The 25,572-nt window shown below is 43.7% G+C and overlaps 1 protein-coding gene across 1 annotated transcript in view; it reads right to left on the reverse strand.

Annotated features, from left to right (window-relative positions):
* SBF1 (SET binding factor 1) overlaps positions 1 to 25,572 on the reverse strand; it is a gene marked incomplete in the record, with an annotated part of 417,110 nt that overhangs the window by 291,225 nt on the left and 100,313 nt on the right. The window contains 3 exon segments of the mRNA XM_078779651.1: positions 8,359 to 8,469; positions 9,115 to 9,228; positions 11,730 to 11,867. Of these exon segments, the coding sequence (XP_078635777.1) occupies positions 8,359 to 8,469; positions 9,115 to 9,228; positions 11,730 to 11,867 (363 nt within the window).

The raw sequence follows: 25,572 nt of genomic DNA on the forward strand, positions 1-25,572 counted from the left end.
ACCCACAGAGGCAGAGGACGGGGGCCGTCTCACCTGTAGAGAGGCCGAGGACCAGAGGCCACCTCTCTCTCAGGCCGCCGCCTCTGTGGAAAGGCAGAGGTCGGAGGCTGCTACCTCTCAGCCTCTACAGATGCTGCACCCCCGGCCTCAGCCTGTCTCCAGAGGCGGCAGTCCAGGAGGCTTTTAAAAGCCTGATGTCAGAAATGGGCATCTTTCAACAGGGACGGAGGTTGGAAGCGGGAAACTTTTGAAGGAGCCAGGGAGACTGAAAGCGGCTACCTTTTGAAGGAGCCAGAGGCTGGAAAGCAGGTACCTTTCGAAGGAGCCAGGGGTTGGAAGCAGGCACCTTTCGAAGCGACACGGACTGGCAGCAGGAATCTTTTGAAGGAGTTTTAGTCTGGAAGCAATACCTTTTGGAGGAGCTAGGGATGAAAGAGAGTACCTTTCAAAGGATCCAGAGGCTGGAAAACATGGACCTCACGAAAGAGCAGAAGAGTGGAAAGCAGGCACCTTATGAATGACCCAGAGGCTGGAAGCTGGCTCCTTTGGAATGTGGTGGAGGATGGATTGGTCACACGTTGAGAGGAAGAGACGGATATTGGCTATCTTTCCAGATTGGCAGAGGCTGGAACAATACATTTTAAGAGAGGTGGAGGCTGCAAGTGGATGCTTTTTGACAGAGTTGCAGCTTGGAAGAACTAGAGTCTTGGGGGGGGGGGGGGGGAGGGGTTTGAAAGATGTGGAGGCTGATAGGAACGGTCTTTGAGAGACTTCGAGACCAAAGGGGTGGTTGTTGAAAAAGGTAGACGCATGTGGTTTTCCATAATTCTTCATCTCTGTATTTTGAGAGAAGGAAAAGCTGGATGGATGAGGTTGAGGGTGGGTTGGAGTCAACGTTGATGACAGTTGGAGACATTGGTGGCTGGATTAAGAGGGACGGTGGAGTGGGCAGTTGTTGAGGAAGGATGGTGGGATGATCTTCAGAGATGGAAGAAAAGTTTTCTCAAGGAAATAAAAATAGGCAAAGAGAAGTGCGACCAGAATGAAAATGAGTATGGACAGGGGGTCGGGGTGGGGAGTGAGTTGAAGAAAAGCAGAGGAAGAGGTCAGCTGGAAGTTTAAAAAAAGGTTGGGATTCGGTTAGATTCAGATGAGGGAATAAATAAAAAGAAAACACGTGTTGGGACGGAGTGTGAAATACGAGCCCATATAAATTAATAATGTGGTCAGAAGCGTGTTTATCGAAGTTCATGGATGTCCATCACTCCATTGATTATATTTATGTGACAACCATTCCATTACTGCAGATAAAATTCCAAGACAAGCAATTGGGCATTTGCAATAGACTACTACCTATTGCCTGAAAGCTGATTTCCTTGGCACAGGTTCAATGGACAGCACATGTGATAATGCATGATAGGAGGCCAATGGCTCCCATTGAGAAGTTACGAAGACAAAATTCTTAATTTGTAAAAGTCAGAGCTGTGTTAACACAAACACTATTTGTCTGCTGCCAAGGAAAAACTCTTCATCTTACTATTATTCACCAAATGTCTGTCGTCTGTCTGTCTGTCTGCTTGTTTGTTTGTCCATCTGTCCATCTGTTCCCAGGTATCGCAAAAACGGCTGAACCGATCGCAACGAAATTTTGGGTTGGTAATCCTGGGACCCCCTGGAGTAAAATAGGCTATATTGTTTTCCCCAATTTTCCGATTTTTCCAATTTTCCAGTTTTTCCAAACACGATGGAATAATATTTACCGATATGAACAGTGATGCGGCTTTTCTTGAAATTCTACAAATACTGTTTAGATTTTTATGATTTGCACGTGATATGATTTAAGGGATGTTTATATAAATCGTTTAACATAAAAAAGCCTTCAATTTCTGATATTTTGCCTTTTGCATTTTTTTTTTTTTTTTTTTTTTTTTTTGTTGTTTTGTATACAAGATCGAGGCTCGTGAAGGAGCGAACATTTATCACACAGAAAGACAAACCGACAAACCGACACATAACCGACAAACCGACACATAAAACAAAAAGCATCGGGAGCGGTAGACAAGATGGGGAGAGAGGGGGAAGGACACAAACACAACATTTGAGAGCAGGAACCGAGAGACATGGAGACATCGAGAGATCTGTGGGAGGGAGAGGGCTTTGGGGGGGAGGCATGGGAAAGGGGGTGGGAGAGGCATAAAACATATGGACACTGCCAGGACTACCAGGAAAGAAGTTGGAATTACAAACAAGGTGGATCTGGGGTGAATTAGTGGGGGTAGAAAAGATCAAGGTTTTGGATGGGGGAAGATAAGAGATGGTGGTGAACAGCTGTTTTAAAGACCTGGAGGGAGGAGTGGGATTGAAGGGAGTGTGGGAGTTTGTTCCAGAGGTGGGAGAAAAGAGGAATGAAGGAGTGAAGGTGAGCAGAGAGCCGAGATTTTGGCAGTTTAACCATCAGAGGCTTGCTGGCAGATCTTGTGCAACCTGTAGGAATATTTGGGGGACAGAGCACAGAGAGAGCTGGGGGAGCAAGGCCGGAGAGGAGTCGGTAGAAGACAGAAAGACCACCTACCTGCCTGCGGTGAGTGAGTGAAAGGCCCTCAGAGATAGCTTCATCGCGGGAGATTCCAATGATTCTGAAAGCTTTGGTTTCAACAGCATGAAGCCGAGCTAGGTGTGAGGCAGGAGCACCAGCCCATAGGGGAGAACAGTATTCCATTGAGCTGCGGATGAAAGCCTTGTATGTGGTGAGGAGCTCAGGTGTGCCTAGGAAGGACTTCGCACGACGGAGGATGCCCAGTCGGCGACTGGCTTTGCAGGCCAGCTTGGAAATGTGGTTTTCCCAAGAAAGATCATGGCAGATAGTGAGACCCAAAAGCTTGAGCGACAGAACTTCTTGGAGAGGATTGTTGAGAAAGTAGATGGGAGGGTTGTCCAGTCGATCTTTTCGGAGAGACATAGTAAGAGTGTGAGATTGGTCAGGATTGAAAGACATGTTCCACTTGTTTGACCAGTCTGTGATTTTGTCCAGGTCTTCAGAGAGTGAGGAGGCTGCAGACTGCCGATCTGAGGGAAGCCCCGCCCGTAGGGAGGGTACCATTGCTAATATCAAGAATACATCATGAAAAATAAGGCTGGTCGTGTTTAAAAGCCACAACTAATTCATTATTTTCCACATGATGAATAGTTTGGAACAAATTAGAGTTCAAGCTAATCAAAGCAGAAGCTTACTTTAGTTATCTAAACACTGCACAAATGCCTTGGGGTGTACAGATGTTTCAAGACCATTTACAGTTTCCTGAATTTTAAATTTTCAAAATTAATTATTAGATTTCCTGAGAATTAAATATGACCTTTATGAGCTATATTAGCGTTTAAGCAAAAATCATGAACAAGGCAATGAAATGATGGCAACAAAATATATTGGGATGATAAAGAAATCATAACACCACCACCCACCCACTCCATCTTAACCCCCAAAGGAATAATGGATATTAAAATGTAGTACAACAAAAATAATTACCTTGAAAAAAACAAAGACGTCAGAAACAGGTAAACAAGATAAGTTCCTGCAACCCAACCAAACTTTATTTAACATGTGAACAACAAAATACTTGACTCAAAACTGAATAGTAAAATGTTACAAAAGAGAAAAAAAAAACTGCCATTTCCACTATTCTAATATTCCATCAAGGTACACCGTCCTCACCATTTTGTCTCGTTTCTTCCTCCGACAGATTTATCTGCCACCGAAGGTGGACAAAGGTTATGTATTCATTCGTTTGTTTGTTTGTTTGTTTTTTTTTTGTTTTTTTTTGTATACAAGATCGAGGCTCGTGAAAGAGCGAACATTAATCACACAGAAAGACAAACCGACACAAAAACATAACATCGGGAGAGAGGGGGAAGGACACAAACACAACATTTGAGAGCAGGGACTGAGAGACATGGAGACATCGAGAGATCTGAGAGAGGGCGAGGGCTTTGGGGGCGGGGGCATGGGAAGGGGGGGGGTGGGTGGGAGAGGTATAAAACATATGGACACGGCCAGGACTTCCAGGAAAGAAGTTGGAATTTCAAACAAGGTGGATCTGGGGTGAATTAGCGGGGGTAGAAAAGATTAAGGTTTTGGATGGGGGAAGATAAGAGATGGTGGTGAACAGCTGTTTTAAAGACCTGGAGGGAGGAGTGGGATTGAAGGGAGTGAGGGAGTTTGTTCCAGAGGCGGGAGAAAAGAGGAATGAAAGAGTGAAGGTGAGCAGAGAGCCGAGATTTCGGCAGTTTAACCATCAGAGGGTTGCTGGCAGATCTTGTGCGACCTGTAGGAATATTTGGGGGACAGAGCACAGAGAGAGCTGGGGGTGCAAGGCCGGAGAGGAGTCGGTAGAAGACAGAAAGACCACCTACCTGCCTGCGGTGAGTGAGTGAAAGGCCCTCAGAGATAGCTTCATCGCAGGAGATTCCAATAATTCTGAAAGTTTTGGTTTCAACAGCGTGAAGCCGAGCATGGTGTGAGGCAGGAGCACCGGCCCACAGGGGAGAACAGTATTCCATTGAGCTGCGGATGAAAGCCTTGTATGTGGTGAGGAGCTCAGGTGTGCCGAGCAAGGACTTCGCACGACGGAGGATGCCCAGTCGGCGACTGGCTTTGGAGGCCAGCTTGGAAATGTGGTTTTCCCAAGAAAGATCATGGCAGATAGTGAGACCCAAAACCTTGAGCGACAGAACTTCTTGGAGAGGATTGTTGAGAAAGTAGATGGGAGGGTTGTCCAGTCGATCTTTTCGGAGAGACATAGTAAGAGTGTGAGATTTGTCAGGATTGAAAGACATGTTCCACTTGTTTGACCAGTCTGTGATTTTGTCCAAGTCTTCAGAGAGTGAGGAGGCTGCAGACTGCCGATCTGAGGGAAGAGGAATGGAGCGGCAGAGTGGAGTCATCAGCAAAGAGATAGAGAGGATTTTCAAGAGAGTCAGAGAGATCATTGATGAAGACCAGAAAAAGGACAGGGCCCAGAACACTGCCTTGGGGAACTCCAGCCTGAACAGGAAGAGGAGATGAGAGAACCCCATTCAGGGCAACACGTTGACGACGACTACAGAGGAAGTCAGCCAGCCATGCGTGGAGATTTCCATTGATACCAAAGGAGGAGAGTTTGGTGAGCAGAGCGGGGTGCCAGACCGTATCGAAGGCACGTGATATGTCGAGGGAGACAGCTCTAATTTCCTGTTTGGCATTGAGGACCTCCATCCATTGTTGAGACAGCAGAAGCAGCATGTCCAGAGTAGAGTGACCTGGTCTGAAACCAAATTGATGCTCAGAGATCAAGCCATTGGAGAAGAGGAAAGATTTCATATCCGAAGCAATGATGGATTCCATGACTTTGCTGATAATTGGGAGAAGGCTGATTGGTCTGTAGTTGCTAGGATCTGTTTTTGCACCTTTTTTGTGCAAAGCGGTGATGTTGGCTGATTTCCAAGCAGATGGCAGTTGACCTTGAGCAAAAGAGAGGGTGAAGAGAACAGAGAGAGGGTGAGATAGAGCGGCAGAGCAGGATTTTAGGACCCGTGGGCTGATGCCGTCGGGTCCAGTTGCAGAATCAGAGTCGAGGGTTGACAGAAACTTTTCCACCTTGTCAGGAGGAAAGGACACGGAGTCCAGGAGCAGCTGGGTACGACTGGGTATGGTGGGTACAGAGAGGGATGGGTTTGGGACACAAGATTTAGAGGCAAACACAGAGTTGAGGCATTCAGCTTTTTCACGTGCGGAGTCAGCTGTGTCGCCGTTTGAGGTAAAGGAGGGGATGGAGGGGGAACAAACACCAGAAACGGATTTGACCAGACGCCACCAGGATTTGGAAGAGGGAGACAGATAAGAGAGTTCGGTCTTGAGAATGGAGAGATATTGTTTCCTGGCTATCCTGAGGGTGGACACACACTTGTTTCAGGCTTTGTGAAAGGAAATGAGATTTCCTTCCGTTGGATTTTCTTTCCAGGAGACGAAGGCAAGTTGTTTCTTGGCAACAGCCTCACCACAAGATTCCGTGTACCATGGACGGGAGGAAGGGTATGACAACTGAAGACGAGCATGCAGTTTGTTTATTTGAGAGCAAGATATATCAAAAAGGTTATGAACAGATTTGAACAAAAGTTGGTGGACCGGTTGGGTGTGTGACAGGGACGAATTGAATAAATTCTGGTGTAGATCCGGATCAAGATACAATAAATATTTTTTAATTTCTAAGTGATCCGTCCCATTGAGAGATTGGCCTAAAAATGATATATAGCACGGCATTACAAAAAGTTGGCAGATTCGGACAAAACTAGGTGGATCAGTTGGTTAGGTGATGAGAACAAACAGATTAGATTTTGATTCAGATTTTGACCAGTTTATTATCAATCATTTTCAGGCTTATGCAATTCTTACAGTACATAATACCTCTAGTATTATTAGAGCTATTTAACCACCCATGAAAACCATAACTGCATGCTCTTCCTCAATTTTCACGTCACATGTGAACTATGTCCAATGGATGCTCCACACCGGACCCGGCTGTTTTCGCAAATATGTAAATAGTGTACCTGCTTCATTAATTACATTATAGGCACATTAATTGAATTCCAACAAGTTTTTAACCATCATTTTTTATGTCCCTTTTCTATTAATTCCGCAGATTAACAGTGGATTTTCTTCACCCCCATCTGCCACCCCCTTCCCCTCCCATCAGTTTCACTGTGATCCAAAATCGATGTCATCAACATTTACCAATAAAAATCGAATCCAGATAGAAAGTGGGATGTCATGTACAGTTTTATGTAAATGATATATATATATATATATATATATATATATATATATATATATATATATATATATATATATATATATATATATATATATATATATATATATATACAGTGGAACCTTGACTTACGAGTGCACCAACTTACGAGTTTTCCGAGATACGAGCCGCCGCTCGGGCGGTTTATTGCTTTGAGATGCGAGCCGAGATCTGAGTTACGAGCTTACGCTACCCGCCACCAGGTGGGTTCCGGTCACGTGGTTATCTTGCCGTGCAAGTATCTCTGCCGTATATCGCTGCTGCTTTGTTTTCGCATTTTGGTTATTTTGGAAAATTTCTTAGTTTTAACCATGGGTCCTAAGAAATTGAGTGCCAAGGGAAGAGAGGATGATGTGCTTGGATATAAAACACGCAATCGTCGAAAAACATGAGCGAGGTGTGCGTGTTGTCGACTTGGTGAGGCGGATGTGAAGGCAGCTGAAGATTTTATTATAACTTTTGCCGAACTGATAGAAGCCGAACGATACATCCCCCAGCAAATCTTCAACTGTGACGAGACAGGGCTCTTCTGGAAAAAGATGCCGAGGAGGACGTATATAACGGCAGAGGAGAAGAGCATGCCAGGCCACAACTTGTTCAGAGTGCCGGCGATAGCTCGCCTTCTCTTTGTGGAAAACACGGTACTGAGAAGAAGAAGAGGATGATGTGCTTGGATATAAAACACGCAATCGTTGAAAAACATGAGCGAGGTGTGCGTGTTGTCGACTTGGTGAGGCGGATGTGAAGGCAGCTGAAGATTTTATTATAACTTTTGCCGAACTGATAGAAGCCGAACGATACATCCCCCAGCAAATCTTCAACTGTGACGAGACAGGGCTCTTCTGGAAAAAGATGCCGAGGAAGACGTATATAACGGCAGAGGAGAAGAGCATGCCAGGCCACAACTTGTTCAGAGTGCCGGCGATAGCTCGCCTTCTCTTTGTGGAAAACACGGTGAGATCCTTAACATCCAACAACTAATGGGACGCAAACGGGGCACCCAGTTTAGCGGTACACACATTGATGAATCACCCTGCCTGTGATTCACCCATGACAGGTTATAGCTGGGTCGGGATTCAAACCCAGGCTGGACAGTTTAGAGTCAAGTGTGCGTACCTCCAGTCCAGGCCATCCTGCCAACTTGTATGCTGCATACAGGTGAAATATAAAGCGCGAGATATTTTTATATATACTGCATATTTAAAAAAAAATTGGTGTGGTTTTTGGCGGGCTGGAACGGATTAATAGCATTTCAATGGGGAAATTTAATTTGAGAAACGAGCAAATTGAGTTACGAGCTCGGTCACAGAACGAATTAAACTCGTAAGTCAAGGTTCCACTGTATACATATATACATACATACATACATATATATATATATATATATATATATATATATATATATATATATATATATATTAAACTCGTAACAACGTCGATATATATATACACACATACATATTTAGTTCATGGTGGCAGCCATTAAAAGTTTAAATTATAGAAAGGGATCAATGCTTACCTGAAGCCCTCCAGAAACTGGCACAATACAAGTTGCCAAGTTAGCCACCACAACCTCAAGTGGAGTGCCAATCTTGTCGACATGGACAGCATATATTAGCCCCAAGCAGTTCTGTCAAAAAGAACCACATCCATCAAAATGTTTCAAACTCCTCAGCAGTGTCATCTTCTGGACTTGCCCGCCTCTTGCACATTGTATATAAACAGGCAGCATATAAACACAAAAGTAGCAGTGTCAACTGAGTCTTGTAACTTGAAATACCAAAATCAGCAAAATTAGATAAATGCCAAAAATATCTTCACAAGTATCTTCAAGTTGATAAAATCATTAATGAATGCTAATCGTTTAACTGACAGAGAATAAGGCCTTTTACACAATTAATGGAATAAATATTGCATCAACAGAACGACATATACACCACATTAAGTTCAAAAAAAACCAGCAACAATCTCAAAAATAAATTTTACAGACAAATTCATTGTTTGCATTGGTGATAACAGAGAATGTGTTGAATAGCATATGTACAAAAGGTACAAACAATATTTCGTTAGCTTCCATTTTTGAGCAATGCTGTATTAAAAAAGGCATTGGCACAATGACAGGGTGGTGACAAAACACAGACTTAATAAATGTCAATGAAGGTGAGACGACATATCTTAATTGGCTGAGGTTCCATACAAAACGGAATGTGATGGCGCCAAAGGAGTCTGCATGGACCAGCATGATCAGCATTAAAATGATGAGGCGCCAACTTACACGGAAGATTTCGGTGTGACCAAGTCGGGAGACAAGAACAAGGCTCTTGGGAGCGAAGCGAAGCATTGTGGGCATGGGGTCATCATCAGCGTCTGCCTCTTCTCTGCTGCCGTTCTAATGCAAACAGCACAAGGGCACAAAGACACCTCTCTCAAAACAAGGTGGAAAAAAAGGGAACCTCGGCAAGGAATGTTTGTGTAAAACTATCTTCAAAAATGTTTTTCAGATTTTTCAAACGAGATCAACGAGTCTTCAAATTTTACTATGACAATTGGACAATGGTCGGATGTCTCATAAAGTCGATTTCGTTAAATTTTGTTGCTTTTTCTAGAATGTTTAACATTTCCACCCCCCAATAAAAATTTGAACTTATCAATGCTTTAATATAATCCCTTCAGGAAGCGTTATCATGGTCTGCAATAAGTGATGAATAAAATTCTTCTCACACTTTCAAGGTTTATTTTACCATCCTGCAAAAATCAGATGCAGGTAAGCTATAAAATAATAAAAGAAATCACTCATCCCCTCGTTCAAAGCACAATCATTTTATGGCCAAAATTAGCACATCGTTGTCAAACAAAGGAATAATAATAGGGGTTAGAGGTGTTAAGTTTGCTCAAACTGCTGCTGGTTGTTTTCAAACACCATGGTAAATACACAAATGCATGAATGGTAAACATTAGTACAAGGTTTGTCAATTGTTAGTGTGGTCGGGCTTTGGACATGGTTAGTAACGTGCAAGAGGGGTTTGCGGCCCCGCTGCATTAACAGAGGCTCAACTAGAGATGACAAACTACATTGTGGTGACCGGTGAAAGGTTTGTTAATTGAAAGAATAATGTCATGTTAAGGATAACAATCATTATATGCTGCATAAAATAGAACATTAAATACAACTGGGGAGGACCATGGGGAGGAGGGGGAAGAGGGGAGACTTATATCTCGCATCCTTGCCCCGTCCGAAGAACTTGCAGTTTGCTTATTCCTCATGACCTACGACCTTGACAAAAAATAGATATACAGAACAAATCTTTGAAAAAAATATTGGTCATCTGCTTATAGCAAACTGTTTAAGATACGACGGCATTTTTATACTGCGATATGGAGAAGATAGAAACAACAATACTGATACGGTTCTGAGATTTGTATATATGACATCATTAAAGGTTAAAGGTTTGCCCCCCATAGTTAGTCCACAAGCAACACATAGGCCCACTTAGAGTATTAGTTATGTCATAGTATGTGTAAGAGTAGGCCATTTCCCTAGTAATATCTGCGTTGTGTAAAGAAATGAGCTTAGGTCCTTTCATTTTGCGGCCACCCTCCAATTCCATCTATGGGCAAACTCGATCCCGGGCCCCATTCTGGCTGATCCGTCCGTGTGTTACGCTTTGGCTGCCAGCAGCATTAGCTGCCCTTTGTTCGCTCGAACGAGTCAAATGACACGAGGTATGCCTGAAAAGAGGGAGGATCGCGGGGTCGGGATGTGGCGGCATGAAGGAGCACGTCAGAGGCGGTGACGGTAAGGGCCATCAGCCAACCGGGGCTCTGTGGGCATGGTGTGATCGGGCGTGGTAAAGGCACGTCTGATAAGTTCCAGAGAGTTCGTTGGGCAGGGCTATATAAGCCTTCGCACAAAGCCCTTGAACAGGACTTGCTACCGGAGGACTGCCCTTAAGAGGATTGATGAGGACTGCCCTTAACAGGACTGGTTGGAAGAGGATTGATGAGGACTGCCCTTAGCAGGACTGGTTGGAAGAGGACTTATGAGAAAGGACTCGGAGCACTCGTATGAAAAGGACTGGTGTGCACACGACAGTATCGAGAGGATTTGTCAGAGGACTTGAAGGAATTGAGAAGCGCATTGTTAGCGCCTATTCGCTTATTACATACGCAGCCTGCGAGTGATTAACCGGCAGAGCCCAGCCCTACCGTTCGCCCCGTAATTATCCCGGGCGCGCCAACGACACGCGGAGAGCTCCTGCCGTCTCTGTTTCATATACTTCGCGGTGCGAGCTGGGGACCGGAGGAAGAGCTGCCCGGACGCCATCCCTGGACGTGCTGACCTGTTCGTCTGCAAACCCCGTGTGAGTGTGTCTGAGTGTGAATGGGCCCGTTTGTCTGGGATAATAAGTATAAGACTGCTTAAGGACTGCACTGTCTTCTTCTTCTGATTATTGTACATCGTGTAAATAAATCTTGTTATTCCTTTTCTTCCAATTTGACCGTTTCTGTGATTTCCATCATTGGGTAAGCGTGGCACGATTACGAACCGCTTGGATCGGGGTCTAGTCATTGACAACGGCTCGGGTCACGGGTTCGCTACCGCTCGGCGTATCCACCAACACCCGTGATTCGTGCGGGGCTTATTTCCTCGTTTCTGAGCAGTGCGAGTAATTAGGTATTTGTGATTAGTCCTACGACCCTACTTCACGCTGTCCGGGAAGGACGTCATAGGTCCCGGGTCCCGTCGGCTAGTCAAAGACGAGGGGACTTATCCCCCCTTGGTAAGGGGAAAAGGCCGGCGCTGAAATCCGCAACAATACTTTATTTACTTCCTCGATAAAACAAACACTTTTCAAAATATTCTATGAAATAAAAATTTTCAAAACTCACCTGGAGCTCGGGCATCTCTTCCCAGAATGTGAGGCAAGCACAAAAGTGGCGATCCGATTCGATGTCTGTCAGCATTGCAACAAAATATGAGGCAGGGTGCCATTCTGCTTGAAGCTGCCATCCACCTGGTTGGCAAAACTAAGGACAGAAAGAGGAAAGAAAAAGAAACAAAGCTGAACAAAGCACACTGGAACAAATTCAAATTTTGATACACATAATCCAAAAGATTTGCTCCCAATCCCCATTTAACATCCACAATAAAAAAATTTAAATATACTTGAGCAGTAAATGGAAGGAGAGAAGGTGAGCTATGCGCATGCTGTAACGATAAAGAAAAGATTTGTCAAACCTCCTCAGCCAATCAGGAATCATTCTCAATGCACAAGTTCCGTTGGAAAACAATACGTCCTGTGAAATGTTACGTGCATCCATTCAACCACCAATAAAAGATGCATCAACAGGTAGGTATCAATAAAGACAATCCGATTCTAAATCTTTTAAACTTCACAGAAACTGTTTTTGTTTATTGTTGAATTAACAATCATAATCAAAAGAGAACAAGTTTTGGAATGGTTTCCCTTCAGTACAGTCTCCTTCCTTCCTTCCCGGTGCTCCCCACCCCCAATGCTTATCCTTTATCATTACCCTGCGCTTTGTCATTAAAAGCGAAAAGCGGGGTTAAGCAATCGGTTAAGTTCGTGTGCCGTACGTGTGTGCCATGTGCCGTACGTGTGCCATGTCTGCATTTTAAAAATTCATTTTCTCGGAAACCGTTGGTCCGATTGACATGCAAATTTTACCGTAGAAGCGCCTCTGCCTGAAGATGTTTTTGCTGATAATTATGATGTCATAGGTCACGTGGTACGGACGCCATCTTGGAAAAACAATCCACCTCTATATCTCCGAAACCACTCAATGGAAAAAATTTAAACATGGCTCAATGTCAAGCACTCCCCTTGGGGAATAAGATATTTTAATGATGTCATCAGTACCGTAATAATGACGTCATAATTCGGCAAGTACAACGCTTGATTTGATCAGTATGAATTTTTTTCTCTGCAATTCTTGGACCGATTGACACGAAATTTTCACTATAGGAGTGCCTCTCCTTCTGTATAATTTTTTTAATGAAAATTATGAGAAAAAAAAAACCCTTGAAAAACAGAAAAGTTGGCTTGCACCAAGTCCTTCCCAAGACTGCGCAGGGTAAGTATTCTATGAATATCATCGAGTTCTTCCTGTTTTTGGCTCATAATCATCTTAACCCCATCCCTTCCCCACATGTCCCTGATCAACTCAAATCTTCCCACAATTTGTTTTTTAACAAGGACAAATACACGAGAGAACTCCGGATTTAACTTCAGACAAGCATCCATTGACCTTCAAGGAAGTGACACACTTTCCTGGCGCACACCATGTAACGGCAGTCATCTCTGTAATGTTTATTATTACACAGTGAGCAGGCCAATTAAGGATAAATGTACCACCCAATCCCCTTCCTCTCCCATACCGGTTCCTTGTGGAGTTAACGGTGTTCTATCCTTTCAATGCCGTTTTTGATTTGACCCTTTTACCATGATCAGATGTGAACCCCAAAGTGGATACTATGATTATTATGCCCATTGTGTTTGGATTGGATTTATTGAGTTGAGGGGATTTGCTGGGTTTTATAATCACTTTATGTGCAATTTGCACAAATTGTGTGCACATTGTGTGCACAATTTGCACACATTTATGCACAAATTGTGTGCAATTTGTGTTGGAATTTATTTATTCCCCATTCGATCCCGGCTTACCTCAAATGACAACAAAGCTGACACTGCCCGTGAAAAAGCCGAATACCTCAACTCTGTGTTTGCGTGAAAATATTGTGTCCCAAACCCATCTCTCTCTGCACCCACCTTACCCAGTCGTACCCAGTTGCTCCTGGACTCCGTGTCCTTCTCTCCTGACAAGGTGGAGAAGTTTCTGTCAAACCTCGACTCCAATTCTGAAACTGGACCAGACGGCATCAGCCCGCGGGTTCTAAAATCCTACTCTACCGCTCCATCTCACCCTCTCTCTGTTCCTTTCACCCTCTTTTGCTCAAGGTTATCTGCCAGCATCTTGGAAATCAGCAAACATTACCGCTTTACACAAAAAGGTGCAAAAACAGATCCTTGCAACTACAGACCAATCAGCCTGCTCCCAATTATCAGCAAAGTCATGGAATCCATCATTGCTTCGGACATCAAATCCTTCCTCTTCTCCAATGGCTTGATCTCCGATCATCAATTTGGATTCAGACCAGCTCATTCTACTCCGGACATGCTGCTTCTGCTGTCTTAATAATGGATGGAGGTCCTCAATGCCAAACAGGAAATCAGAGCCGTCTCCCCTGACATATCACGTGCCTTCGATACGGTCTGGCAACCAGCTCTGCTCACCAAACTCTCCTCCTATGGTATCCATGGAAATCTCTCCACGCATGGCTTGCAGACTTCCTCTCTGGTCGAAGTCAACATGTGGCCCTGAATGGATTTCTCTCACCTCCCCTGCCTGTTCAGGCTGGAGTTCCCCAAGGCCGTGTTCTGGGCCCTGTGATTTTTCTGGTCTTCATCAATGATCTCTCTGACTCTCTGGAAAATCCTCTCTATCTCTTTGCTGATGACTCCACTCTCTGCCGCTCCATTCCTCATCCCTCAGATCGGCAGTTTGCAGCATCCTCACTCTCTGAAGACCTGGACAAAATCACAGACTGGTCAAACAAGTGGAACATGTCTTTCAATCCTGACAAATCTCACACTTGGAATACTGTTCCCCCCTCTGGGCTGGTGCTCCTGCCTCACACCTTGCTCGGCTTCACGCTGTTGAGGCCAAAGCTTTCAGAATCATTGGAATCTCCTGCGATGTAGTCAACACCGAGGGCCTTTCACTCACTCACCGCAGGCAGGTTGGTGGTCTTTCTGTCTTCTACCGACTTCTCTCCGGCGGCCTTGCTCCCCCAGCTCTCTCTGTGCTCTGTCCCCCCAATATTCCTTCAGGTCGCGCAAGATCTGCCTGCAACCCTCTTATGGTTAAACTGCCAAAGTCTAGGTTCTCTGCTCACGTTCACTCTTTCATCCCCCTTTTCTCCCACCTCTGGAACAAACTCCCCCACTCCCTTCAATCCCACTCCTCCCTCCAAGTCTTTAAAACAGCTGTTCACCACCATCTCTTATCTTCCCCCATCGAAAACCTTGATCTTTTCTACCCCCGGTAATTCACCCCAGAGTCCTTGCAGTGTTCATATGTTTTATTCCTCTCCCACCTCCCCCCAAGTCCTCCCGATGTCCCTGTTCTCAAATGTTGTGTTTGTGTCCTTCCCCCTCTTCCCCCTCTCTTTTGTGTCCTTCCCCCTCTCTCCCCATCTTGTCTGCCGCTCCCCTTGTTTTTTGTGTGTCGGTTTGTCTTTTTGTGTGATAAATGTTAGCTCTTTCACGAGCCTCGATCTTGTATACAAAAAAAAATAAAAAATAAAATCTCTCTCCGAAAAGACCGCCTGGACAACCCTCCCATCTACTTTCTAAACAATCCTCTCCAAGAAGTTCTGTCGCTCAAGCTTTTGGGTCTCACTATCTGCCATAATCTTTCCTGGGAAAACCACATTTCCAAGCTGGTCTCCAAAGCCAGTCACCGACTGCGCATCCTCCATCGTGCGAAGTCCTTCCTTGGGACACCTGAGCTCCTCACCACATACAAGGCTTTCATCCGCAGCTCAATGGAATACTGTTCTCCCCAATGGGCTGGTGCTCCTGCCTCACACCTAGCTCGGCTTCACGCTGTTGAAGCCAAAGCTTTCAGAATCATTGAAATCTCCCGCGATGAAGCTAACTCCAAAGGCCTTTCACTCACTCACCACAGGCAGGTAGGTGGTCTTTCTGTCTTCTACCGACTTCTCTCCGGCGGCCTTGCTCCCCCAGCTCTCTCTGTGCTCTGTCCCCTAAATATTCCTACAGGTCACACAAGATCTGCCAGCAACCCTCTTATGGTTAAACTGCCAAAATCTAGGCTCTCTGCTCACCTTCACTCTTTCATTCCCCTTTTCTCCCGCCTCAGGAACAAACTCCCCCACTCCCTTCAATCCCACTCCTCCCTCCAGGTCTTTAAAACAGTTGTTCACCACCATCTCTTATCTTCCCCCATCCAAAACCTTGATCTTTTCTACCCCCACTAATTCACCCCAGATCCACTTTTTTGGAAATTCCAGCTTCTTTCTTGGAAGTCCTTGCAGTGTCCATATATTTTATACCTTTCCCACTCCCCCCCCCCCCCCGCCTTCCCATGCCCCCCCCCCCATCCCCCGAAGCCCTCTCGCTCCCACAGATCTCTCGATGTCCCTGCTCTCAAATGTTGTTTGTGTCCTTCCCCCTCTCTCCTCTGTCCTCAGTCTGTGTCCTGTCCTCTGTCGTCTATATCTACTGTAGTCGATATATGATCGAAGATCCCACAAGGGTTAGTAAATGACTCTTCCTGTCGCTTCCATGGAGCTCTTCAAATGCATTTTCGTGGCGTTTTTCAAAAGCCACTTCTCATTACAAAAGTAATAACAACACTTATGATAAATAGCATAAGATTAATTATATTACAAAACAATATCCCCACTCCCCAAGGGGTTTGTTTTGTGACTTCCGATATTGCCCTCTGCACATTTTATTATCGAGAATTTAGAATAGTGACGCACAGTCTGATCTTTTCAATGACTTGATCCAACATAATTAACATGAATAATAATTGGCAATAATAATAATAAAGATAATAATATGACCCCCTGCTGCTCCGGTACCGAGCGGGTGTACTAGCATCAAGAAATATATCCTTTTTGGTTCTCTCTCTCAATGGTGAAGAATCACTAAAAATTCTCGTATCTGGATCCAGATTCTGACCTACACCAAAACTGAATCAATTCGTCCTTGTCATACATACACCCAACATGTCCAACAAATTTCTTCCAAATCTGTCCACAACTTCTTCAGATATCTTGTTCACAGAGACAAGACAGACAAAAAGGGGTAAAAACATAACCTCCAACCCCACCTTCAGCAGAGGAGGAAATAAGCATCCAAATAAAAAAGTCAGACAATTGCTGAAGTACCTACAATCAAAAACAGCCCACCAATACACAGACTTAGTCACCATCTGTACTCACCACTTTTAGTCATTCTGGCCACATACACACAGTGAGAATAAACTGTACAAAAATAACTAAAGAAAAGATGAGGTGGACTGATCAGTTAAACACGAGGAGCCATACATCTTGCCGTACTTGTTGTAGATGGACAGCAAAGATATCATGCTGTCTTTCATGAAGTGTACCTGAATTATCGGCTGCACCTTTGACAAATCCCAAATTCCTACACTTTCGGTCGAATGTCAAGCCTGGACAGTCGGTTTGCAAAATATTTGGCACGAAATTCTCCCGGCCACCCCAACAAGCAGGTGGGGCAGTTAAACTAGTGGTAGTATTATGTGGTAGTAGCAGTTGCAAGGGAAAAATAAAAATCACCATACAACTTTTACATAAATGATATAGATATATTTGTTGGAAAAAAAAAAAATTTTTTAACCACATTTCAAATCTGGCCTCCCAAGCCAGTCGCCAACTGGGCATCCTCCATCGTGTGAAGTCCTTCCTTGGCACACCTGAACTCACCACATACAAGGCTTTCATCCGCAGCTCAATGGAATACTGTTCGCCCCTCTGGGCCGGTGCTCCTCCCTCACAAAGAGCTCGGCTTCACGCTGTTGAAGCCAAAGTTTTCAGAATCATTGGAATCTCCTGCGATGAAGCTAACTCCGAGGGCCTTTCACTCACTCACCGCAGGCAGGTTGGTGGTCTTTCTGTCTTCTACCGACTCCTCTCAGGCCTTGCTCCCCCAGCTCTCTCTGTGCTCTGTCCCCCAAATATTCCTACAGGTCGCACAAGATCTGCCAGCAATCCTCTTATGGTTAAACTGCCAAAATCTAGGCTCTCTGCTCACCTTCACTCTTTCATTCCTCTTTTCTCCCACCTCTGGAACAAACTCCCCCACTCCCTTCAATCCCACTCCTCCCTCCAGGTCTTTAAAACAGCTGTTCACCACCATCTCTTATCTTCCCCATCCAAAACCTTGATCTTTTCTACCCCCACTAATTCACCCCAGATACACTTTTTCGAAATTCCAACTTCTTTCCTGGAAGTCTTTGCAGTGTCCATATGTTTTATACCTTTCCCACCTCCCCCCAAGCCCTCTCCCTCCCACAGTTGTCTCGATGTCCCTGCTCTCAAATGTTGTGTTTGTGTCCTTCCCCCTCTCTCCCAATCTTGTCAACCACTCCCCTTATTTTGTGTTTTATGTGTCGGTTTGTGTCGGTTTGACTTTTTGTGTGATTAATGTTAGCTCTTTCACGAGCCTCGATCTTGTATCCAAAAAAAAAAAAGTTGCCAGAATGGATGCAACTGCAAAGAATTGTACAAGCAAAATGTCAATAGTGGGTGCGAAGTTGGGGGTCATGAAGTCGCAACAAGAGGACATTATGAAGAGCAGCATGCACAGGCCCACTGGATGGAAGAGTGGGCATTTAGCGGACTCAGATCAGGTTACGGCAGTATAATTACATCAACTAGGTTGCCCATTGGGTGGGTGTTGTGGTAGCTATCATTGGCCAAGCAACACCTCAAAAGTGGATAGTGCATGGGGTATAGAATCAAAAAAATTGCAGTTTTTGCAAATGTAACAAGTAAATGGCCCACTAAAGACAGAAAACACCCAATCTAACACATGGAGTCAATAATTTCCTGCTATATTGAAAACTCGCACCATTGCTACAAAGATTGTAACAAGTTCAGAGAATCTAAATTTACAGCTGACAATCAAGTAAATTATCCAAATAATCAAAGACTACCATAACTCATAAGATAAGAGAGGTTATGGTAGTCGGGCAGCCACTTTCTTCTCAGACACCACTTTCTCACTTTCCCCACAACCACTCTCTCCTCAGACTTTGATAAAGTCACAAGCTGGTCAAATACTTGGAATAAGTCTTTCAATCCTGATTTGGCCTAGCTCCCTTTCTTCTCTCTCCTTACTCCCACTGTCAGCAATGATCTCTCTTGAGCAAGCCACATATCAAAGTTGGCCTCCAAAGCTAGTCGCTGACTGGGCATCCTCTGTCATGCAAAGTCCTTCCTCGGCATGCTTGAACTCTTATCCACCTGCAAGGCATTCATACGCAACTTGATGGATACTGCTCTCCCCTATGGGTTGGTGCCCCTGCCTCATACCTTGCTCAGCTTGACACTGTGGAAGAGACGAGGTTCCAAGGTACGTAGTATACAGTGTTGGGTCATCTGCATAAATGCTTAACTGAGAAAGAATACAATCGGGCAGATCATTGATATATAACAGGAACAATATTGCACCCAACACAGACACCTGAGGAACACCAGCATTTGTATTATGGGCAGAGGACGACTGTCCGTCATGTACCACAGAGATTTGACGATTTGCAAGGAAGTCAGAGATTGTATCAAGCAATTTTCCAGAAATAAAAACCACCTTTAGAGGCCATTTTTCCCTGCAAGCGGGGGTTGGCCTTTTTCGGGAACTGTGGTTGTTGTTGTTTTTCGGTCCCCTTTTTGAAGCAATGTTTTACGGCCGGATGCCCTTCCTGACGCCAACCCCTTTTGCCGCCTTTAACCACAAGCAGGGAATTACCAGTGAACTGGTACTCAATTTGCCGACCTCGGAAGGATGACAGGCTGAGTCAACCCCCCTGGCGTTAATTCAGCGATTGACCGGGATTCGAACCCAGGATCCTAGGATCCTAAACCGGCACCCTAGCCGCTAGCCCAACACCAGGGACTGTCATGGACTTTCAACACCAGGGACTTTCCAGAAATGCCATGTCATTTTAGCTTATGGATGAGGTCCTTGTGCCACACTGTCAAAAGATTCGAGATGTTGAGGGCAACAACCCTGGCTTCTCCACGATGATCCAAATCCCTATTCACATGTTCAGTGATTAGGGATAGATCACCAGTAGACCTTGATTGTCAAAACCCATAGTGGACATCAGTTAGGAGGTTGTGGGTTTCCAGATGAGTCATGAATTGTTGTTTTATTAAGGATTCAAACACTTTGCTGAAAAAGTGGGTAGAAGGCTAACAGGCCAACAGTTAGAAGGATCAGATTTCTCACCAGAAACTTTGAAGCCAGGGACTACAGAAGCCTGCTTCCAGCTACGTGGAAACACAGACTTTGACAGACACAAGCAATTTTGAGAGAACAGAAGAGAGTTCAGGTGTACACATCTTCAAACCAATTGCAGGGATTCTATCTGGTCCAGTAGATTTTGAAATGCCAAGACCTTGAATAATCTTAGCAACTTTCCTGGATATGATGGTGATAGTGGAAAGCCTGGTATCAAGATCAAGACAGGAAGGACAAACACACAATGAATATCCATGGTCTTCAAGTATGGATTTTGCAGCAAAATGCTCAGCGAAGAGGTGGACTTTGTCAATAGGAGAAGGAAGCTCTTCAGGGCCTTTGAGGAGGACAGGAATTTATGATTATGGTTGAGAATGCTATTAGCAATTCTCCAAAAATGTTGAGAACCTAGATGTTTATTTGAGATAGAATCACAATCAGATTCTGCATACTGTCGCTTAACATTCTCCAAAAGCCATTTACAGTGGGTTTCTTGCAAGACAAAACAAATGATGTGCCTCCCTTGAGCCAACACGATGATACAGTTTGAAAAGTGATTGTGATGGGCGATAGCAGCAGAACAAGCCAGAGTGAACCATGGCTGAGAGTGTGGTTTCACTTGGTAGGTCCGAGAAGGGATAAAGAGGTCCATACCAACACGGATCCACTCAGCAACTTCCTTGGCAGCTTCAGATGGATTGTGACAAAGGATTGAGCTCCAGTGAACTTCGGCAAGAAAAGAAGGCAAGGCATCCCAGTCAGCCTTGCTATATTGGAAAACACTTTGATGGACAGGATGAACAACAGTTGATGGTGAAGAATAATAAATCTGAACTTCAATGTTGACATGATCTGAATTTCCTAGAGGGGGGGGGGGGGGGGTTCCCAGATCGAGGCTCGTGTAAGAGCTAACATTAATCACAAAAAACATAAATGGAGACATAAAACATATAATAAAGGGAGTGGGAGACAATATAGGGAGAGAGAGGGAAGCACACAAGCACAACAACAGCAGAGAGCCAGGACATTGGGAGATCTGTGGGAGGGAGAGGGCTTGGGGGGAGGGGGCAGGCGAAGGTAGGGGGTGGAAGAGGTAGAAAACAAATGGACACTGCAAGAACTTGCAGGAAGGAAGTTGGTATTTGAAAAAGATGGATCTGGGGTGAATTAACGGGGGTAGAAAATATCCAGGTTTTGGGTGGGGGTGGCACCATAAGTGGCACCATAAGAGATGGTTGTGAACAGTTTTTTTTGTTGTTTTTTTGTATACAAAAAGATGGACTGTGATCACTATCTTGATCAACCCGGATCTCCCAACCAAAATATTTCATTTGCAGTACAATCCCCAGGATTTGAACACAAAAACAGATCAAGAAGATACCTGTTATCAGCAACTCGATCAGGAATTTGAGTCGGAGCTGAGATGATCCGAGTCAGGTCATGCGACATGGCAAAGTTAAATGCACTGACACCTGGAGCATCTGTGCTGTGAGAGTGAACTAACAATTCTTTGTGATGAACATTAAAGTCTCCAAAGACCATAATATCAGCAGTTGCATGTCGAGACAGCGCCATATCAATACCAACAGTGATGGCATCAAAATAGCACAATTACGTGATGGAGAGCGATACAAAAGACATAGGTAGCCAGTGGAATGTAAAAGCACAAGAAAAAAGCACAAACTCATGTCATAACCTCAAGGGGAGACCTCACGGCCAAGTGGTACAGAGGCCATTGCATAAAAACACAAACCATGTGAAGGTGGAAAATCAAGCTTATGGAGAATGTAGCCAGTTACTGTAAAAAGGTTCAGATAACACCTCAGCGTAGAGATGAGTTTCGCAAAAAGCAAGCAGATTCGGAGAATTCAGTTTCAAGAACGATTAGATGGCAGAAAAATTGCCATAACCCCCCCTAATATCAGCATAGCAAATACTTAGTGGCATAGATTTAGTATACCCTTGGTGGCGGGACTCAAAATGCAGGTTGAGACCGGGTTTCATTGGATTGAATAGTCATAGTGTTCCAAGATATAGAATAAGAAAGAGGAGGGCGTGAAAAAAAACAAAAAAAAAAAACAGAGGAGTGGATCAAAAAAAAACATCTCGTCAAGTTTTATTAATGTCAATATTATTAATCTTATTATTGCTGTTGTTAAATCAACAATTCCCCTGGGTTTCTTGACGAGTCAACATTTTCTGACAAGGAAACTTCTGCATCAGTGGTAAAGTCAACCACCACAATTACTGCATGTGGTTCCATAACTATGACGATTAGATCTTTCACACATCAGCTTGTACCAAAAATGCTGGGATCCTTGACAATGCTTCAAATATGCAATGATTCTTGAATGATGTCTTCCCAGACAAGTGGATTGGCAGAGCTGGACCAAATGGACCACCTCAAATGCTTGATCTGTCCCCCATTATATCTACATTTTATGGAGCAATGTAAAACTTGTTTTATCATCCAAACCACATTCTTTGGATGAACTTACGGCTATGATAACAAATGCAATTCATTCAATTACACAGTGGCAACTGGAGAATGGTTTCAACAAGTTGGAAAATCAGATTGAATGATTTATTACGAAATATGGCGGTTATGTTGGAGCCTAAACATTTGAACCGTTATGAGTATAAACTTTAATTAATTATGCTTCCATGCATCATTGTGTTTCTATATCATGTGTACATCTAAAGTTATAAAAGTTCAAAGTTGCATAAGGACTTTATGGACACCATGCATTATGAACACACTCAGGCCGTGGCTACAGGTGGCACCAGAGTAATGGATAATAATCTCTGTGTGTACAATATGAAGCTCAGTGCCAAAGGTAGAGATTCTAGCTGCTCATATTGTTGAGCTATTCTGCCGACAAACAGATAAAAACACACACGTTGATGGCAATACTCGTGCCAAGCACGGGAAGTACATTGAAAGAGTAAGCAGGAACAAAGAGCTCAAGATACTCCAGTTGAGAGGAAGTGTCCACTTTTATAGGTCAGGCTATCTCCATTCAGACCAACAGTAGCTGTGACCAAGGAACAGAAACAACTGACACTTACGAGGTATAGAAAGTCTGTCAGAATCCAGAAGTAAATGAGACGAGAGTGTAGAGCAAAAGGCAATAGTTTAAAAAAAAGTTACCAACCAAACCACAAAATATTAATATACACCCGAAGTTAGGTGCTGTCATCACATCCTCGGGGAGAGCGAATGGTGAAGAGGTAAAGGGACAAATTGATTTTGCGCCCAGGCCCTGAGCATTGGTGCCCCAGGCACATACACAATTTAATGGAAATTGACCAAGAAGTTTGATAGTGAAGTCAGTCAAGGAAACGTAAATATAAAACATTAATACCCAAAACAACAAATTCTAAAACTGCATTACAAACCAAAACTGCAAGTCGTAATTAGAGAATGAACAGAATGGGAGAAATTTTCAATCTTTACATATTCATATCATGCATGCAGAGAATGAATGAATGAATGATCGTTTTAAGGCCACTTTCCCCGCTAGAGCGGGGGTTAGCCTTGCGGGCTCCATGACAATCATGGTTCCCTGTTTGAGGCAATGTTTTTATGGCCGGATGCCCTTCCTGACGCCAACCCTTAGTCGCCTCTTACGATGCGCAGGGATACGGTGTACCTATTCTAAACCGGGGTACACACCGGGATCATTCATCCCAGCAAGCTGGTACTCAATTTGCCGACCTCGGAAGGATGACAGGCTGAGTCAACCCCCCTGGCGTTAATTCAGCGATCAACCGGGATTCGAACCCAGGATCCTAGGATCCCAAGCCGGCACCCTGACCGCTAAGCCAACACCATGCATGCAGAGTTTGTTCATTTCCAAAAAATGTGTTATAGTGCTCATACGTCAAATCACAAAACAACCATGACTTCTTAGAAGAGAAACAACTGCAAGAGTCAGCACCTCCCTCGAGTGAATTCGAGTTTACGTGTAATGATCTCTGATCCAATGGACAATCAACTGGACAACTTTGTGACAGAAAAAAAAAGACCTGATATGCAAAAGGTAATGGATAGAGGGAATAATAAAACAGGGTACTGTTAGAGACAACGTTTACCTTAAAAAAGAAAAAATACAATGTATGAAACAAAGCCAAAGGAATTTTTTTTTTTTAAATACAAAGAAAAAATACAAAGTATGTAAGCATCCCAAATCATGCCCAAAGACACCAATAGTCTGAGCATGTACACTGTTTAAACTGTCTGGTGTTGAAAAAGAAATCAAACTCAATAAATCAGCGCTATATGTAATCACAGGTACAATTATTCACAAATGAGAAAACAATGACGAATAATAACAGCAACAACAACAACATAGTGGAGCCAATTAATGTTTCTCTTTTGGAATCCCGACAATAAATCGCTCATGTCGAATTCTCACAACGACTTCAACATGTTTTAAACTCAGCACGCCAAGCGTATAATCTGCCCTCACACAAAGGAAATCCACAACGCCCCACAAGGACATTTTTATTATGAATCAAGTTCAGTGCAACTTCCACAAGCTATCAAAAACTGTTCAGAATAATGGACATTATTTCGCACATTTTCTTGCAACATGAACGATTGTTCAACAACTTGATCAAATGGATTTTCCCTCACAAATATTTTTTCGAAAAACCAACCGTACTATACATGTGAGTACCGTACTTTGGTTTAGTGTGTACAAGAGTGAGTCTCATTTCTTAATTCTAACAAGTGCAAATGGTTATATTAGGTATAGAAATTTGATCAGATAAATATTTACCCATATACTATTCTATATCTTGCAACCCGTATCCTATTCTATATCTTGCAACCCGTATCCTATTCTATATCTTGCAACCCGTATCCTATTCTATATCTTGCAACCCGTATCCTATTCTATATCTTGCAACCCGTATCCTATTCTATATCTTGCAACCCGTATCCTATTCATTATCTTGCAACCCGTATACTATTCTATATCTTGCAACCCGTATCCTATTCTATATCTTGCAACCCGTATCCTATTCGATATCTTGCAACCCGTATCCTATTCTATATCTTGCAACCCGTATACTATTCTATATCTTGCAACCCATATCCTATTCTACATCTTGCAACCCGTATCCTATTCTATATCTTGCAACCCGTATCCTATTCTATATCTTGCAACCCGTATGCTATTCTATACCTTGCAACCCGTATCCTATTCTATATCTTGCAGCCCATATCCTATTCTATATCTTGCAACCCGTTTCCTATTATATATCTTGCAACCCGTATCCTATTCTATATCTTGCAACCCGTATCCTATTCTATATCTTGCAACCCGTATCCTATTCTATATCTTGCAACCCATATCCTATTCTATATCTTGCAACCCGTATCCTATTCTATATCTTGCAACCCATATCCTATTCTATATCTTGCAACCCATATTCTATTCTATATCTTGCAACCCGTATCCTATTCTATATCTTGCAACCCATATCCTATTCTATATCTTGCAACCCGTATTCTATTCTATATCTTGCAACCCGTATCCTATTCTATATCTTGCAACCCGTGTCCTATTCTATATCTTGCAACCCGTATCCTATTCTATATCTTGCAACCCATATCCTATTCTATA

This window comes from Myxine glutinosa, chromosome 1 (genome assembly GCF_964187855.1).
Source record: "Myxine glutinosa chromosome 1, kmMyxGlut1.1, whole genome shotgun sequence".
NCBI lineage: Eukaryota > Metazoa > Chordata > Myxini > Myxiniformes > Myxinidae > Myxine > Myxine glutinosa.